Here is a 14,595-nt window from a genome sequence, read left to right as displayed (position 1 = left end):
GCAAACCAGCTACAGGAGAGGCAGCCCTGAGTCATGGCAGCTGGTGTCTGTGCTGGTGTGAGAAAGAGCTGGGGGTCCACATGGGCCCCAGTTATTTTGAGGACTGGTGGGTGGCTTCTCCAAGCAGAAGCCTGAGGTCTGGCCATTTTTAGCTCTGGGTGACCAATCACAACCTACCACAGCTGTGACCACGGCAGATCCCTGCCTCACAGGCTGGCCCTAGCTAGGAGGTGGATCGCCTCCTGGGACTTCTTTCTAGACATGTCCTACCTGGTTGGTTCACAAGCCTGAGAGCTGGACATGAGCTGCCCACCTACCTGACCATGTTCTCCAGCTGCCCACACCACCCTGAGCCACGGCCACCTGTAAACACACACCTTCCTTCTGGGCCACCCTTGTAAAGGGCAGGACGCAGGGTTTGGAGAACTCACCCAAGGGGGGTGCGCCCAGAAAGGGCACAGTGCTGGGCTCTGGCCCTGCCACTGACTTACTGGGTGACCTTGGCAAATCCTTTCCCCTTTGGGCGAGTATCACTGTCCCAGGCCCAGCGATCCTAGCAGCGCCCCTTCCCCAGCCCCCACAGCACGCAGGGGTGCTGCGTCCGGCCTCCCAGGCCTGCCCATGCTCACAGCTCCCCAGCAGGGGGACAGAGCAGATGAGGAAAAGCAAACACAGATGCCTGCAGCTGGCAACAGACAGGGCCTGTGATGAACACGGGGCTACGGCCGGGGTCCGGTCCCCCCCCAGTCACAGCCACCCACAGGTGAGGAGCTCCCCTCAGAACTCCTGAGCAGCTCCAGGGCAAGGGAGGATCAACTGGCCGTCTGTTCCTGGAGACTAGAAAGAGCAGAGGGACTGAAGGAAGATCTCAGCAGAACTGGCTGGCCCTGAGGCCTTAGAAGAGAGGGCTTCAGAGACGACCCGCCCCCAAAATCAGAGCCAGGCTGAAGGCGTCTCGTGGGGCAGGGGCTGTGGCCAGGAGGGCATCTGTAAGTACAGACAGGACCAGGCAGGCGGTGGGAGACCCCCAGGCAGCTCTGGCCCAGAACGTGAAGGATCAATTCTGAGAAGACGGCTAGCATTTGGTGGGGAAGTGGAGGCAGGCTGGGGGGCTGGGGGCAGGGTGGCTGGCAGGCTCTGCAAACACACGTCCTCAGGAGCCAATCCGCAAACACTGGGATTTCCATTTGCCGGAATGTACAGGGTTAAAATGGAGAGCCAGCTCCAGTGGCTCAAGGACGGCCAGACAGGTGCACCTGACCACTCCAAGTCCCGAGGCCCCTACACACTGCGTCGTGCCTCACACACAATGAACATACAGGTGTGTCCTCTGCAGCGACCGGCATCTCCTAGACACCAAGGCCAGCAGGTCCATCTGCAGCAGCTGTGCTCATGCTGTGTTGACACACCTCCTGGACCCCTCACTGCGTCCCTCTGCTCCGTCACCCTGCACCCACCGGAAGGTCTAAGAGTGCCCCCAACATGCGGCAAGTGCCTCAGTTGGGGTTGGCAGATACCACATCCTCTCTGTGGAACCACCGTTACCCGTGGATCTCAGCCCCCCACCGCCAGACCACTAATCCCATCAGAAGGGAAGAGGGGGGTGAACCAGCCTAGACGTTGACTCAGCTTAATTTGGCAGGGGTGGGGGAGGATTTTAATCCTGCATCAGATTAACTAGATTAAAGAGGAGCTCCAGAACCTTCCATCTCCTTCCCCTGCCCCCTCAGCCAACCCCAGCAGAGGAAGGCAGGCAGACGTGCAGCATGGCCTATATTCCTCCTGCCGGGTCGACCCTGTCCCCTCCCCACAGCCCCTAGCCCTGGCGAGACAACCCTGCTTTCCCTCCCCCTGCTCACTAGGCTTCAGGTTCCCATGGCAACCTCATCTTCAGCTCCAGGCAGGAGAGCAGTGAGAGCAGAGAGAAAGAGAGAGAGAGAGAGAGAGGTCTATGGGGGTGGGGGAAGAGACACGGACAGCAATGGAGTCCTCAACTAAGGAGTCCACAAGGACAAAGCCAGGAGATTGTGTCTACAGGACCCTTGTAGACAATAGACAATTTAGGTAAGAAGACAGGTGTTGCGGGTTCGTTTCTAGAAGGGAGGGCATGAGAACATCAGTGCTGTGCCCACCCCACCCCCGCCAATATGACTGGCTTCGAAGAGGGCTCCAACTGGTTTGACCTCCTTCCAGAAACAATTTTGGGGAATTCTACCTTCTCCCTTCCTCTCTGCCCTCAGGTTGAAGATCCCCCGACCCATTCCCCTCACATCCCAGTAGGGATGGATAGGTGTGTGTGTGCCAATGTAGGGCTGTCAGACAAGGGGCCACCCATCCCAGCTGGTGACACCACTAGAACCCAGACCCTACCACAGACCGGGCCAGGGCAAGGGAAGGGAGTCCAAGGCCTGGAATGGAGGCCAGAGCACAGCTGCTCTTTGTCCCTCCGTGGGCTGGATTGTGCCCAGCCCCTGGTTAATCATTGTAAGTCGCCGGGCTCTCGGCAGATGCCCCTCCACACCTTTCCTCCCTGCTGTCAGCCACTGGGGTAGGGGGAGTGGAGCCAGCCCCCTCGGGCAGGATGCCTGGGGGGCAGCGGAAGGGACCTAGCATCCAAGAGAGCAAAAACCAGGAAGACGCTTCTCCTGGACAAAAAGTAGCAGGGCAAGAACAGGGGTGGGGTGGTGGAGCGGGGTGATCAGGCAGCTATTGGGGCAGCCTGGACCTTCAGGAGGATTTACAGGTACACAAAGCAACGTCGTGATGTGTCCCGTGCACATTTCTTGTGAAACCTGCTATAAGGTTTTGGGCTGGAAAAGGCAGGCATTACCACTGTGCCCGTTTTACAGATGAAGCAACTGAGGCTGAGTGTCAAGGGAGAGCCTTGTCCAATGCACTCTCCCCTATACCACAGCCGCCAGGCAGCTAAGGGTAGGCTGGCATCTCTCTGTCAGGTGGACCCCAGCCCACCCCCAGCGCTCAGAGCACTGGGGGAAGACGTGCTTGACGGGGTGGGGGCAGAAAAAACCCCACCTGCTTCCAAACTTGGCCGTGACGGCAGACCCTATGCGGTCTCGCAGCCACCCCCAGTTAGGACCTGCCTATTCCTCAGAGCTTTTCAAGAGGCCAATGACCTGTGGGGATACAGGGTGGGTGGCCTCTGTCCCAGGAGAGGGGTTACCCCTGAGGACCTCTGAGTCACCATCCTGTATGGAGGGACTACAATGACAAGCAGAGTACTGAGAAGCTGCAAAGTTTACGAGTTCAAGGGTAAGAGGGACAGCTTGCCAGACACCAGCCTCACTCCCCTGTCCTGGTGTTAGCTACATTCCAGAGGCAGAACAAGAACAGACCAGAGATCCCGAAAGCCCAGCTCCCCCTTTCCACACGTGACCTCACTCCTTCCAAGCTTGGACCCCTTCAAAAACCACAGCTTTGTGTTCAAGGAGGAGCAAAAATACATCAACTAAAGCAACAAGGAGCTTTTGGTTTTACCAAAAGGGAAAGGAAAAAAAAAAAAAAAGCAGCCCCCACATCCTGCCTCTGGAAAGAGCTGCTGATTCCAAAAGCCCCTGCCGGGAACACTGCCCACAGGCGGGGGGGGGGGGGGGGGGGGGGGTCCGCTAACCCAGTTTCTCACCCATCCCTCAGGCCTAAGGGGCTGCTGGCGTGGTGGGGATAAGCGGCAACAAGGAGGCATTGTTTGACCAGAGGGGAAAAAGAGCAGTGAAAAAGATCAAGGCTAGATTGAAGGAAGAACTTACCAGCCCTTAGGGATTGCAGACAAAATTTAAAAAAAAAAGAAGAAAAAAAAAAAACAAAAAAACCCAAAGCCTGCACCTGCCCCTGTTGGCAATACATAGAAAGGATCCTGCCAAACTGAGTGATACGTGGAAATGCTGGCCTTAGTTTCCTCATCTGTAAAATGGGGGTGTTAGGAAGCAATGTGATCCCTGAGGTTCCTTGAGGCCCTGACATCTCTGAGTGTGGGGATTTGGGGGTGAGGGGGAGGCTGCATTTGGCCACTTTGGCTGCCTGTGTGCTCTCACCCTCCCCACCCCAGGCAGAGGCCATACACGCCCCTCCCACTCTCACTCCTGGTGCTCCCCTCCAGCTCCCTCGGACATCTGATCCCAATTGTCCCAGCCCACCATTGCCCCACCCAGCACAGATGCCACCCCACTCCCATCTGAGGCCTGGGGGAAGGAGCAGAAACAGAGTACCTGGTTCCCCAGAGTCAGGGACCACTCCACCCTCCTCAGCCCTCACCCCACAGCTCAAGGGAACTGGAGAATGGAGCCCAGATACCTGCAGTCCGTGAAGACAGGAATGGTGCAACTGTGTCCCCTTTTCCTTCCCCAGCCCGCGCCCACCCCCACTGGACACCTCAAAAGCTGGTGTCCTTGGTCTGCAACCCCACCTGCTGTCCTCCTGTCCTCCAATCCCCAGAGAAGAGGCCCCCAAGTAGGAGGGAACAGGCTCATTTACCCCATTCCCACCCCCAGCCCTGACCTCCAGGCTCCCAGACTATTTGCACAGAGACAAAGAAGCAGGTTTGTGCTAAGCCAGGGCGCGTGGACTGATCTTCCCCACGTTTGGAAAATCCAGTTTACAAAACAAATAACGGGAGGGCATAAATATTTCTCTAGCCAGCAGAGCAGGCTCACCCCACCCACCTAGAAGTTCAAGAGAGAATCAGCGGCTCTTCCTCCACCGCTAGCTATTGTGCAAAAGCCAGAGTGTGGCCTCCACCTTGCCACAGCAACGCCTGCAGCCCTGGATGTGGGAACACAACGCTGCCCATTCAGTCCAGCTCCCCAGCCCCAGCACCTGCACGAGTGTCTGGGTACGAACCAGGCACCTGTGTAACTGCAGGGACATCCACGCCAGGCAGGCTGGCTGTGACCTCTGGCCTGTGTTCTCTCCCCTGCCACACCCACAAGGAGAGAAACAGAAGAGGTCTTATCACTGTTTATAGTCACTTTCCAGAATTTAAATCTCAATCTTGAGAAGCCACGTGGCAAGACAGCTTCCTTCTATCTTGACCACACCCCTGCAAGATCCTAGCTCCCCTCAGGGCTCAGAGACAGGCAGAACACAGAAGCCTCCCTGCACAGCAAACTCACATACTCAGTCACTTGTGTGGCGGCCCCAACTCCCTGGCAAAGTGCTAAGAGAGACCACCTGCCCCTTTAGGTCCTGCGCGTGGAGCGGGTGGGGCTGCAGAGAAGGAAGCCAGGCCTGTGGTCCACAAAGCAAGGCCAGAGCAGGAAAGCTATTCCCTGGAAGCCCCAGGATTCAGAAACCTGGGTGTCACGCAAAGATGGGGCCAGAGGCAGGAAGAAAACTGGAGGGAATGACAGTGAACATTTGGCACAGTGCCTGGCACGTAGCAGGTGCCCAATCAATACTCTTGGGGCTAGGGTCCAGCATGCCAGGGTAGGCATTTTTAACCATGGGGAAACCAAGGCTTAGACAGGTCCAGAGGGTACTCCTTGTGGGCGAGGTCCACATCTGGTTCATCCCAAAATCGCCAGGTCTGGCTTGCTGCCCAGACTGTCGCTGCCACAGGCAGCAGAAACGTGCCTGCCCTGGGCAAGGTGCTCCACAGCTGGGTCACAAAGTCCCCACACCTTCTCCCTCACCAGGGTCTGCCCCGGGGAAGCATCCCAGCTGGGCCAAAGGTCAACTGGGTCTGGCAGAGGCCAGGGCTACAAAGGCAGGAAAGGAAACGGACAGACTGGAACCTGTTTCTTCTGGCTGGAGGCCAGGAGAGAGACAGAGGAACCTTTACCTTGGCAGGGGGGAAGCAGCACCCAGAGAGGGATGCTTCATCTCCTGCCTTTCCTGGACGGCCCCAGCCCTTGAAGGCCTCCACTCCCCCTTGCTACAGACTCCCCAGAAGAAAAGTCAGCTGGAACTTTGGCACTAGGCTGAGAAAGCGCAGAGAAAACAAGGACAAGCCTCTGATTTTTCTCCAACTCCCAACGCGCACTGAATTCTAGGCTACTAGAGTCTTTAGGAAGAGACGTGAAGAAACACGGAGCCCTTGCCGCCCAGTGGGATCCGGGCTCAGCCACACTTCTGTCTGGTGGGATGGGGGCTCAGAATCTAGCCTGAAGTGGTCCAGCAACCAAGAGGTTAAATACCCTGGCTTCTCTGAACCCCACCCCACTCCCCAATGGAGGGAGGAAGTGGCAGAGAACCAGAGCTTGTGTGAGCCCTTAAGAATTTGAAGAATGTCCCATTTCCCTTGGGGGGGTAGGAGGGGCTGGGAAGGGGGCAGAAACAGTAGAAGTTAATAGAAGAGAAGGGGCAGCTGAAGCAGGGCCAGGGGTCAGGACAGAGCTGGGACCCTTCCTCAACCACCCGCCACGTGCCCAGTGCCCCATCCTTCCAGAAGGCACAGCCTTCATGTTGCTTCTTGGGTTTGAGATTGTATCAGGAATCTGTTTTCCCAGCACGTGGCACAGGTCAGCTATGGCCTGCTGGGAGCAGGCAGTGTCTGCTGAGTGATCAAACTCCCAAAGAGAGGGCAGTGGAATTAACAGGGGAGCGGGAGAGGGGAAGGGAGAGACAGTCCTTCAAAGGGTTAAGCCCCTAATCCTTTATAGACAAGTCCCAAATTTCCCTTCCTGGGTGAACTTTGGCTGCAAAGAGCCTCCTGAATGAGAACTAAAAACAAAACATGTTGCAGTGGCTCATGCCTGTCATCCTAGCACTCTGGGAGGCCAGGGCAGAGGATCTCTTGAACTCAGGAGTTTGAGACCAGCCTGAGCACGAGTGAGACCGATCTCTACTAAAAATAGAAAAATTAGCATGGTTGTACACCCCTGTAGTTCCAGCTACTCGGGAGGCTGAGGCAGGAGGATCGCTTGAGCCCAGGAGTTTGAGGTTGCCGTCAGCTACAGTGACACCACTGCACTCGAGCCGGAGCAAGACTTGGACTCAAGTCAGATCCTAAATTTATTTGAATACCAACGTTGACACTTGCAAGTGACTTGATCTTCTGAAGCCCCACCTCACAGCAGGGCCCTGCGGTCCCCAAAATTGAGTTCTGAGTTCGCACTTGCTGCTCACGAGGTCAACCTGAACATGTTGATGTCCCCTCTGGAACTGCATGGGATGGGAGGGGGACCCCACCTCTATGCCCCCTCCCCACCCTACCTCCAGTGGGCCAGGCTGCAGGTCCCAGAGCAAAAGGAACAGAACCCAACCTACTCCACCCAAAGAAACAGTCTGTGCAGCCTCCCTCACCAGGCCGGGAAGAGCTCCGCCTGGGCCAGGCCACGCACTCTATGCTGCCCCTCACTTTTCAAGAAATGAACACCAGAAGGGCTGGAGCCAGGGTTCCAAAGAGTTTTCTTGAAAGGACAACCGGAGGAAGGGGCCCCCAAAGCCCAGGTGAGAAAAGAAACTGTCAGTTGCTGTTTTGGGGAGAGAAACGAGGGAAGGGAAAGGGGAGACAAAGCCTCAATCCCAAACACAACTGGGCACAAACAGGCAGGTCACATACTCTCCAAGGACCAAGCTTGATCCCTCTCTTGCAACAGGGTGCAGGGGAAAGAACATGCTCACTTTGTCGCCCAGAGACTGGGTTAGAGCTAGCCTCTCACTAGCCATGCGATATTGAGAAACTCCCTTCCCTTCCCTCAAGCCTCAGTTTCCTCATCTGTCAAATGGGGATAACAGCCCTTGCTTTATCCCACTGATGTAGAGACAAACTGTGATTATCAAGTAGGGGGTGGAAGTGCCTGGCAATGTCGCCTTGGGCAATGTCAACTCAACCACCTGGTTCTGTGGTTATCAGAAAGGAAAGAACTCACTCGGGCGGGGCGGGAGCCCAGGTGCCCACCCAGCCCCTGCCCGAAGCAGGACTCACGCGTTGCAGTAGGGCTTCTTCTCATAGCCCTTGTAGTTCTTCATGTTCAGTGTCATCTTGCAGGTCTCGCAATGGAAGCATGCTTTATGCCAAAACTGGGATGGAGACAGAAGGAGGACATCCGTCAGACACCAGGACTTCGGGAAGGGGCACTCAGGAGGAGCGTTCCCTCCCAGGGACTGTCCTGGGCCCACAGCTGTGGGGAGAACGTGAAATCACCCCAGGAGAGCTGGGGGTATCTCAGGTCACAGGGACATCTCAGGTCACAGGCTCTGGCAGCAGATGACACTCCCCTCCCCTGCCCCCCACCAATCAGGCACGTGAGCTGACTGAGGAGGAGAAGGGCAGGCATGAAGGATGAGTGGGGAAGAGCCCAGTTATAGGGGTGCAGCAGTCCCAGGTCAGCCCTACTGACCACCCCTCCTGCCCAGAGCTGGAAATGTCTCATTGCTGATGCCAAGCTGAGCTGGGTTGCTAAGAAGCAGCCATTGAATATGAAGGGGCAGCTCCGCTAACCTCCAAGGTCTCAGAAAAGGAAGGTCCAACCCCCACGCCCACAGCCCCAGGACCCAGGTATCCCGCACCAGGGCCTCCTGGCACACACATAAGCCCCACGTGATCCCTGGGTGATGCTCCAAGCCAGAGTGTGAGAGAGTGCCCGGCAGCCAGTCTCCCCCGGGTACTGAGGAGCTCTGCTTCAAAGCCTTGGAGGTGGAACCCCCATAGGGGACATCAAAGCTCCACCCCACTAACTGTACAACCTTGGGCAGGGCCCTGCACTTGGGAGGAGCCCAATTCCTTATCTGTAGAATGGACATAAAAACACCTACCCCCCTGGGATTGTTGAGGATTCTTGAGAATCCCCTGCAAAGCCCTCAGCCCAGTGCTGGGCACCTGGAGCAGTACCAGGCTGTTAGGTGCTGGGCATGGCAGGCATGAGCCTTGGCCGAGGGGGCTCAACAGCCGACACTGGAGGTTGTGAGTATTGGGGACCAAGTGAGGCCTCACTGTGACCAACCACAGCTCCAATTCATTTGTCATTCGTGCATGTGAGAATGAGGGACAGGTATGACTCCAGCAAAGCCCAGGGACCTGGAACCCAGCCACCAGGACCAATCCAGGGTAGCCGATGGGGGGGGCTGAGCAGAAGGTGACGGGAAAGGATGGGAAAGGATGCGGCAGACGTGACCCCATCCCTCAGAAGTGTCCATGCTCTGGCAAACTCATGCAAACGCGACATCCACAAGGCCCCACCCCCACCCCATCAGCACCAACCAGACATCCTGCTGCCAGACCCCAGAATCCAGGCTGCCTGAGTGACTTTCCCAGCAGTGGAGAGAGATCCTCCAGACCCCCAAAGGAGGCAGCCAGGGAAGGGCTGGGGAGATCTTCAAAGGAGCCCAGCCCCAGGGCTGGTTCTTGGCCATCTGTCAAGGAATTCCCCCAAGGTGGCACTTTTCCAAATGTGGTTCCCAAACCAAGAGATGCTTCAGAGACACTAGGGGGAGGGGACACCAGAAAGAAAGCTGAGAATCTGGGAATCCACCTCTCCCACCATGGCCCACTTCAATCAGAGACCCCCAAGCTAATCTCAGGAGGAAATCACGTTCTAATAAGGTATTCTCCCTATCAAGGAGACCCAAAGGAAAAACCTAATGGTGGAATATTAAACAGCGTGATAGGAGATCCACTCTTGGGAAGAAGACCAGCTGGAGGTCTGGAAGCAAAGAGATCTAAGCTAAGCCCCCTCCCCAACCTGGGCCTATCCCAGAGCCACCCTCCCCACCATGCAGCAAATTTCAGACTCTTCTAGTGCGTAACCCCAACACATTCAACCCACGGGAAAACTAAAACAGGGTGGTCCCTGCCCCCACAGGCTCCCGAAGTGACAGCCCCACTCCCTCCCCCAGTGGCTGGGAGGCGTTGGCACAGTGCCCCAGCCTTGTCACCACCCAGTCTGCTGGCCTCTGCCTGCTCAGCTGCACATGTCCCTGCCTGGGCCCCCGCCTCCCCCCACCCCCACGGGGGCCTGCCAGGAAAAACATTCTCCGGAATCCAGACCGTGACCCACTTTCACACACGTTCGCAGGAACACACACTGTCCCAGGACCCGGGACCTCCAAGGCTGCTTCCCGATTGAGGCGGGGGAGAGGGAGCGAGGGAGATAGACACCCCTACTCTAGCAGATGGCCAGGCCCCCTGGAGAAGGGGGACAGAGTGCACCGACCAGGTTGTGGCTACAGGGCCAACACTCGATCCAAGGGCTCCACAAGACCCCTCCAGGCTGCCACTTGGAGGGGAGCCCCTCCACAAGGGATGGTCCCCATCTCCACCAGTAGTTCTTTCCCCCTCACCCCAGAGACCCCTTGCTCTGGGCTACACACCATTAGAGGCTGGGGCAGGGGACAGCAGTCACCTGTTCCCTAAAGGGGGCTCCGGAGCAGAATGAAAACAGGAGTGGACTGAGTGCCCTCAGGTAAGCATTCGGTAAGGCGGAGGTGCTGGAAGGGGTCTCGGGATGGGGCAGGCTCCGAGCCTGGCACCTTTAGCTGCTTCATGCCACTCCTCTCCACTCTCAGGAAGAGGGCTCCAAGGTTCAAAAAAATCCAGCAGTTCCTGCCACTGTGTCCTCTTTGGAGCAGGAAAGCTGTGGGGAGGGGAGGCAGAAAATGGCCAGTCCCTCCATAACCCCTGTGAGCCACGCCTGGGCTGGGCACCAGGAGCCCAGGATGAAAAAAACCCTATCCTGTTGCAACAGTCTGCTGAAGGACACTCTCGGGGAAACAAGTCCATACAATCCCACAGTGACCCTCTGTCTGCCTCCTTGCCCTGCCCCATGAGCCCTGTCCCAGAGCCAGAGCCCCCTCTTTCAGAGGCCCCAGGTGAGATTTTGGAGCATTCCTGGGACTCAGGACTCGGGAGCAAAGTGCAGCTGGAGGCACACAACCCTAATCCTTCCCACTTCCTGCAAAGTCCATGGTTTCCCTATTCGCAGAAGCCACACTGTCCCCGGACCAACCCCTGGTGCCCATGAGAAGCCTCTCAGCCCAGATCCAAGGCTCCGGGGGAGGGTCACCTTGATTTTCCCTTGGCTGCCGGCAACCCACTCCACAGAAAGGCAAACAGAGGCTGGTGGGAAGAGAAGCCCTGCAAGGAGAGGGCCTAGGCTTGGGCCTGTCCCTCCATGGCTATGGGTGGGAGGGATGTGGCAAGCTTCAGGTCACTGCGCCTGCAGCCTGGCACCTTGCCCCCTGCACCCGGGCTGCCTGGGGTGGCCATGACTCAGGGTTGGAGTATGAGACTTTCCCCTCCCTTCCTGTCGCCCAGGGTTACAGTTTCTCCCTCCTCCAGGGCAACACCAGCCTAGCTCTGTTGGCCACCTGGGCCACTGGCTTAAGGGCATAGATCTTTACTGCACCTCCACAAATTCCCAAGGGGACATTATTACTCTGTGCCCCAGCTCCCGCTAAAGACCCCAGGCCCAGAGCACTCCTCCGGACAGGGTGAGAAAGGGGTGGGACCCGCTTTTGGCACTAATGAGACAGTGTAAATATAAAAGTACTTTTTGCAAACACACTGGCAGAAGAGCTGAGCAGAAAGAACTGTGGATGTGAATTCCCGCCCTGGTTAACAGAGAGTGACGAGTCTCATCATTGATTCGAGACTCCGTGTATGGGGTTCATAATTTACAGGAGCAATCACGCCCACTTTGTGAGGCTGCTGGGAAGACGCACGTTGCAATACGTAGTAGCAATTATGAATGGATGGTCACAACATGCTTGTGGGGTAGTCTAAGCTTCAGCTAGGAAAAGATGGGGCACCACAGCTGCAAGGACTCTGTCCCCTTTGAGGGAGGAGGAAGCGCTAAAGACAACCAGAGGCAGAGCCCGCCCTAATGGGGGACTCCAGGGGAACTGACAGCAGACCAATCCTCTACCCTCCCACCTGCTGTCGGAAGCCTGAGGAAGCAAGCCATGGGAGAGGGATGTGGTGAGATTCTTGACAACGCAGGTTCCCAGGCATAAAGTACGTGCACAAAGTAGGTGCTCAATAAATATCTGTCGAATGAATGAGCGAATGAGGTCACCCTGTTTCTCCCCCAGCTCTAATCCCAGAAGTCCTCTGGGGAAGCAAATCTCGACCTCCTTCCTCAAACACCTCCTTCCTCAAACACCGTCATCAGCAATACATATTTCTCCAACATGCAGAGCACACTGGGTACTGCAGGTTGGGGGCAGAGTGGCCTTCAGAGGTGACCAGGCCTATGCCTTTGGGAGATAAGGCTCAGGGAGAAGAAAAGGCTAACACCAAGGACACAGCTTGTGGGGCCACACTGTGGGCCAAGTGCCAATAGGGGATTGCAGTGAAAGGGGTGAGCCTAATCTGACTCTCTCCTACTGTACGTGGGAGGCCTTGGGAAGTTGGTTAGCAACAGCGCCTATGGGACTGAATGTTGCCCGCTCCCAGGTCTCAGCCCAGCGCCCTCCAGCCACTGACCCTCCCCCGAATTCCAGGTACCTGTCCTCAATGCCTAGAACGGGTGGGGAGGAAATGGTCTGATACCTGGGTACTTCAGGCCTCCTGCTCAGTGCAGGGGGTGGGCTCTCTAAGGCCACTTCCTGTAGGGAGAGGTCTAAAAGAGAGGGAGGAATCACAATTCCCACTTCCTAGGGGAACCCCCATTTGAACGTCCCCTTCCAGCTAGGGCCAGAGAACTGGGGAGCGCACCTGCAGGGGCCCTGCCCCTCTCCCCTCTGACACACACCACTGAAGGTCTTTACAAGGGGAATGGGTGTGGGGCTGGACAGAGTATCCCAGAAAGGGAGGGAGGGCACAGCCTATACCACACCCCCTCTGGCACTGTGGCAGGCACTTTAGTGCACTGCCTCACCTCCCAGGAAATGACATCATCATACCCATCTGACAAACAGTGACTACTAAGGCCCAGAGCTGGTGGGAGCAGACTGGGAACTAGGACCAAGCCTCCCAGCTCCTGGGCTAGCAATCCTTCCATCGGGTATTGCTTCTGCCTTATGCAGTGAAGTGCCCACTGTCCCTTCCCAATTCATGTCTGTGGAGAAGGAGAACACAGGGAATGCAAGATGCAGAGGCCAAAATCCCTACCTTCGGGGAAAGGCAAAAACCCCAGCGAGCAAGGACAGATAAGTTCTCAAGGGGAGATTTCTTCATCTAGTGGCTCCAAGTTCAAGTCCTACCCTCCAGAGGCTGGCGTGGTCACCAGGTGACCAGGTGCAGATCAGTACTTTCCCTGGTGCCCACAACATGTCCCCTTCTCTCCTCCTGCCCAGTCAAGCCCAGGACGGACAGTGAAACAGCAGCAGCCCTATATGCCCCCTTCCCCCAAGAGCAAGTTCAACTGTGTTTCAGAACCTCAAACCCCACGTCCTCACCCTGACTCACAGGCCAAGGGTCACTGAGGAAGCTGGAACCCCAAGGGGGAAGGGAGAGACAAAATAACCAATGAACTATCCTTTCCCAAACAAAACCTGGCTCCAGGTCAGCAATGAACTTGGCCCTGGGGCTCTGCACCCCTCTTCCATCCCTTGCCCCCAGCCTTGCACCCCTCTTTCATTCAGTACCCCCACCCCCACCAGTTCAGACAGAAAGGAGGGAGTATGTGGACTTGGAGCCAGCTTTGGGTGGTGGGTGAAAGGCACAATGAGGAAGGGGACAAAATCCCATAGGCCTCCCCTCCACACAGGGAGGGGAAGCAGAGGGGCACGTTTTGCCTTAGGATCTTAGGGAGCTTACAAGACGACAGGATCCTACCCCAAACTGTGCGGGGGAAACACCCAGTTCTCTCTCCACCCCACCCCCAAACGTATAATGGCAACCAGATGAACGAGTCCAGCCTGGGCTGAGGGGGGCGCGTAAGGGCCCCCAGGGGTCAGTGAATTTCCACAAGGCCACCCTCCGCTTCCCCCCTACACCTCCCCCTTTCCTCGGCTTCCCCAGAACTCAGCCAACCCCACCCTCCGTTGGACAAACCTGCTTTGAAAAGTTAGCTCTTTGTTCTACAAGCCGGTCTACTGGCTCTGAGCACAATTTCAGGAGATCTCTGCGAAGCAGCCCCCACCCACCCTACTCCAGCACCCGACCCCGCCCGGCTCCGGCTGAGCGGCCCAGCACCGGGAGTTGGCTTTTAATTTGAGGTGGGGGTGGGGAAGCTATGGAGGAGATCTGCTGGGCCTTTAACCACTGAACCACCAAGGGGGCTGCAGGGCGTCCAAAGCTCCGGTCCTTCACGAAGCCCCCTTCACCAGATGCAACATTCGCCCTCTGAGAGCCTCCGCCCCCCAGTCTCGAGACGAGGAAGCCGGGCCGCAGCGGCCAGAACGGACGGCTTCCCGGGGCCCCCCAGCCTCTGCCCCGCCCCCCGCCGCCCCCTCCCCCACTGCCCCGCGCTTCCGCCTACTTGGCGCTCGGCGCTGAGGGGAGAGGGAGCGGCCGTCTCTTCTTGCTCTGCCGGCCCTAGGGGGCGGGACTGCACCCCTAACCTTCCCCCACACACCCCGGGGCCTGGCTTCCCTGCTCTTCTCCCGGACTCCCAACCCCGGGACACAGAGCCCATCCTTCTCCAGTCGTGGCTGCCCGCCACGCGTGGACTGCTCGCCTCACTCGAGATCTCCTGGTTTCCAGACGGATTTGTCCCCATACCCTATGACACCGCCCGCCCTCCCTCCCTGCATTCT

At 57.2% G+C, this 14,595-nt stretch overlaps 1 protein-coding gene across 1 annotated transcript in view; it reads right to left on the bottom strand.

The window, feature by feature from the left end:
* LASP1 (LIM and SH3 protein 1) overlaps positions 1-14,595 on the bottom strand; it is a 38,503-nt gene that overhangs the window by 23,602 nt on the left and 306 nt on the right. The window contains exon 2 of the mRNA XM_069482441.1: positions 7,883-7,977. Within this exon, the coding sequence (XP_069338542.1) occupies positions 7,883-7,977 (95 nt within the window). The remainder of the gene's footprint in view (positions 1-7,882; positions 7,978-14,595) is intronic.

Source organism: Eulemur rufifrons, chromosome 9 (assembly GCF_041146395.1).
Source record: "Eulemur rufifrons isolate Redbay chromosome 9, OSU_ERuf_1, whole genome shotgun sequence".
Lineage (NCBI taxonomy): Eukaryota > Metazoa > Chordata > Mammalia > Primates > Lemuridae > Eulemur > Eulemur rufifrons.
The sequence above is the reverse complement of the archived record's forward strand: the minus strand, read 5'-3'. Positions and strand labels throughout refer to the sequence as shown.